This window comes from Palaemon carinicauda, chromosome 27 (genome assembly GCF_036898095.1).
Source record: "Palaemon carinicauda isolate YSFRI2023 chromosome 27, ASM3689809v2, whole genome shotgun sequence".
Taxonomy (NCBI): domain Eukaryota; kingdom Metazoa; phylum Arthropoda; class Malacostraca; order Decapoda; family Palaemonidae; genus Palaemon; species Palaemon carinicauda.
The window spans coordinates 82074925-82075929 of NC_090751.1; the positions used below are offsets into that span (position 1 = coordinate 82074925).

At 35.0% G+C, this 1005-nt stretch overlaps 1 protein-coding gene across 1 annotated transcript in view; it reads left to right on the forward strand.

Annotated features, from left to right (window-relative positions):
• The first annotated feature begins 738 nt into the window (after positions 1-738).
• LOC137621223 (protein Star-like) overlaps positions 739-1005 on the forward strand; it is a 3631-nt gene continuing 3364 nt past the window's right edge. The window contains exon 1 of the mRNA XM_068351623.1: positions 739-924. Coding sequence (XP_068207724.1) covers positions 751-924 — 174 coding nt within the window. The 5' untranslated portion in view covers positions 739-750. The remainder of the gene's footprint in view (positions 925-1005) is intronic.

Here is a 1005-nt window from a genome sequence, read left to right on the forward strand (position 1 = left end):
GATTTTCCATAATTTTGATCATCCTTTTAATTTGGATCTTCTCAGACTCTACCATCCAGTACATAGTACTAGGTATACAGTTAATTCTATCAGTCTTGCCTGTTCCACCTTAAGGCTCAACACTACACAGTATTCTAGAAGTTTTACACCAGGTGTGACCAGATTGTGAAATGATCTTCTAATAAAGCAGTTGCATTGGTGGAACTTCAAAAGTTTAAACTTCCAGTGAACGTTTTTATGTTGAACAGACTGACATAAGTCTCTCATCATAGCTTATATATGACAGATTAATTTAAACGGTTATCGATCTTAAGATGCTTTATATTCCTTATTTGTTGGTTCTCGTGTAGTTTATTTGTTTCATTATTTTCTTTCCTTACCGCACTATTTTCCCTGTTTTAGGGTTGTAGCTTAGTTACTACTACTACTGCTACTAACATTAATAATAATACCCAGCACTACAATCGGTTGGAAGAGACTCAACTAGGTAGGATTTTCCCCCAATAAGGTGACTTAAAATGAAGGTTCCCAATACATGTTCTAAGTAAGAAAAGTACTTACATCCTGCTTCATTTCATAAAAACCAGATGCTTGTACTATCAAGTTTCAATATTAAGTGCAAAACTCAAGAGTAATCGTGATTTTACGACTTAGCGACCTAAGTGGGATAAAAGGACACAGATGGATTTTTGTATATAATATTTAAGGATAACAGCGTAAAGTCGTAACTGACTTGAGATTTAATTTTACATGAAAATTACTGTGTACTTTCAGGTAGAAAAAATGTTGGAAGTACAATGTGTGCCAGTCTACACAGTTATTAAAGCTTTGGGCAGAACCCACATTGACTTCTTTTCATTAGATGTCGAAAGAGCAGAGATGGGGATACTTGATACAATACCTTGGGACAAATTGTCTTTCTCTGTAAGTATATGAATCCTCTTATTTACATACATACATACATATACCAAGGCACTTCCCCCAGTTTTGAGGGGTAGCCGACAT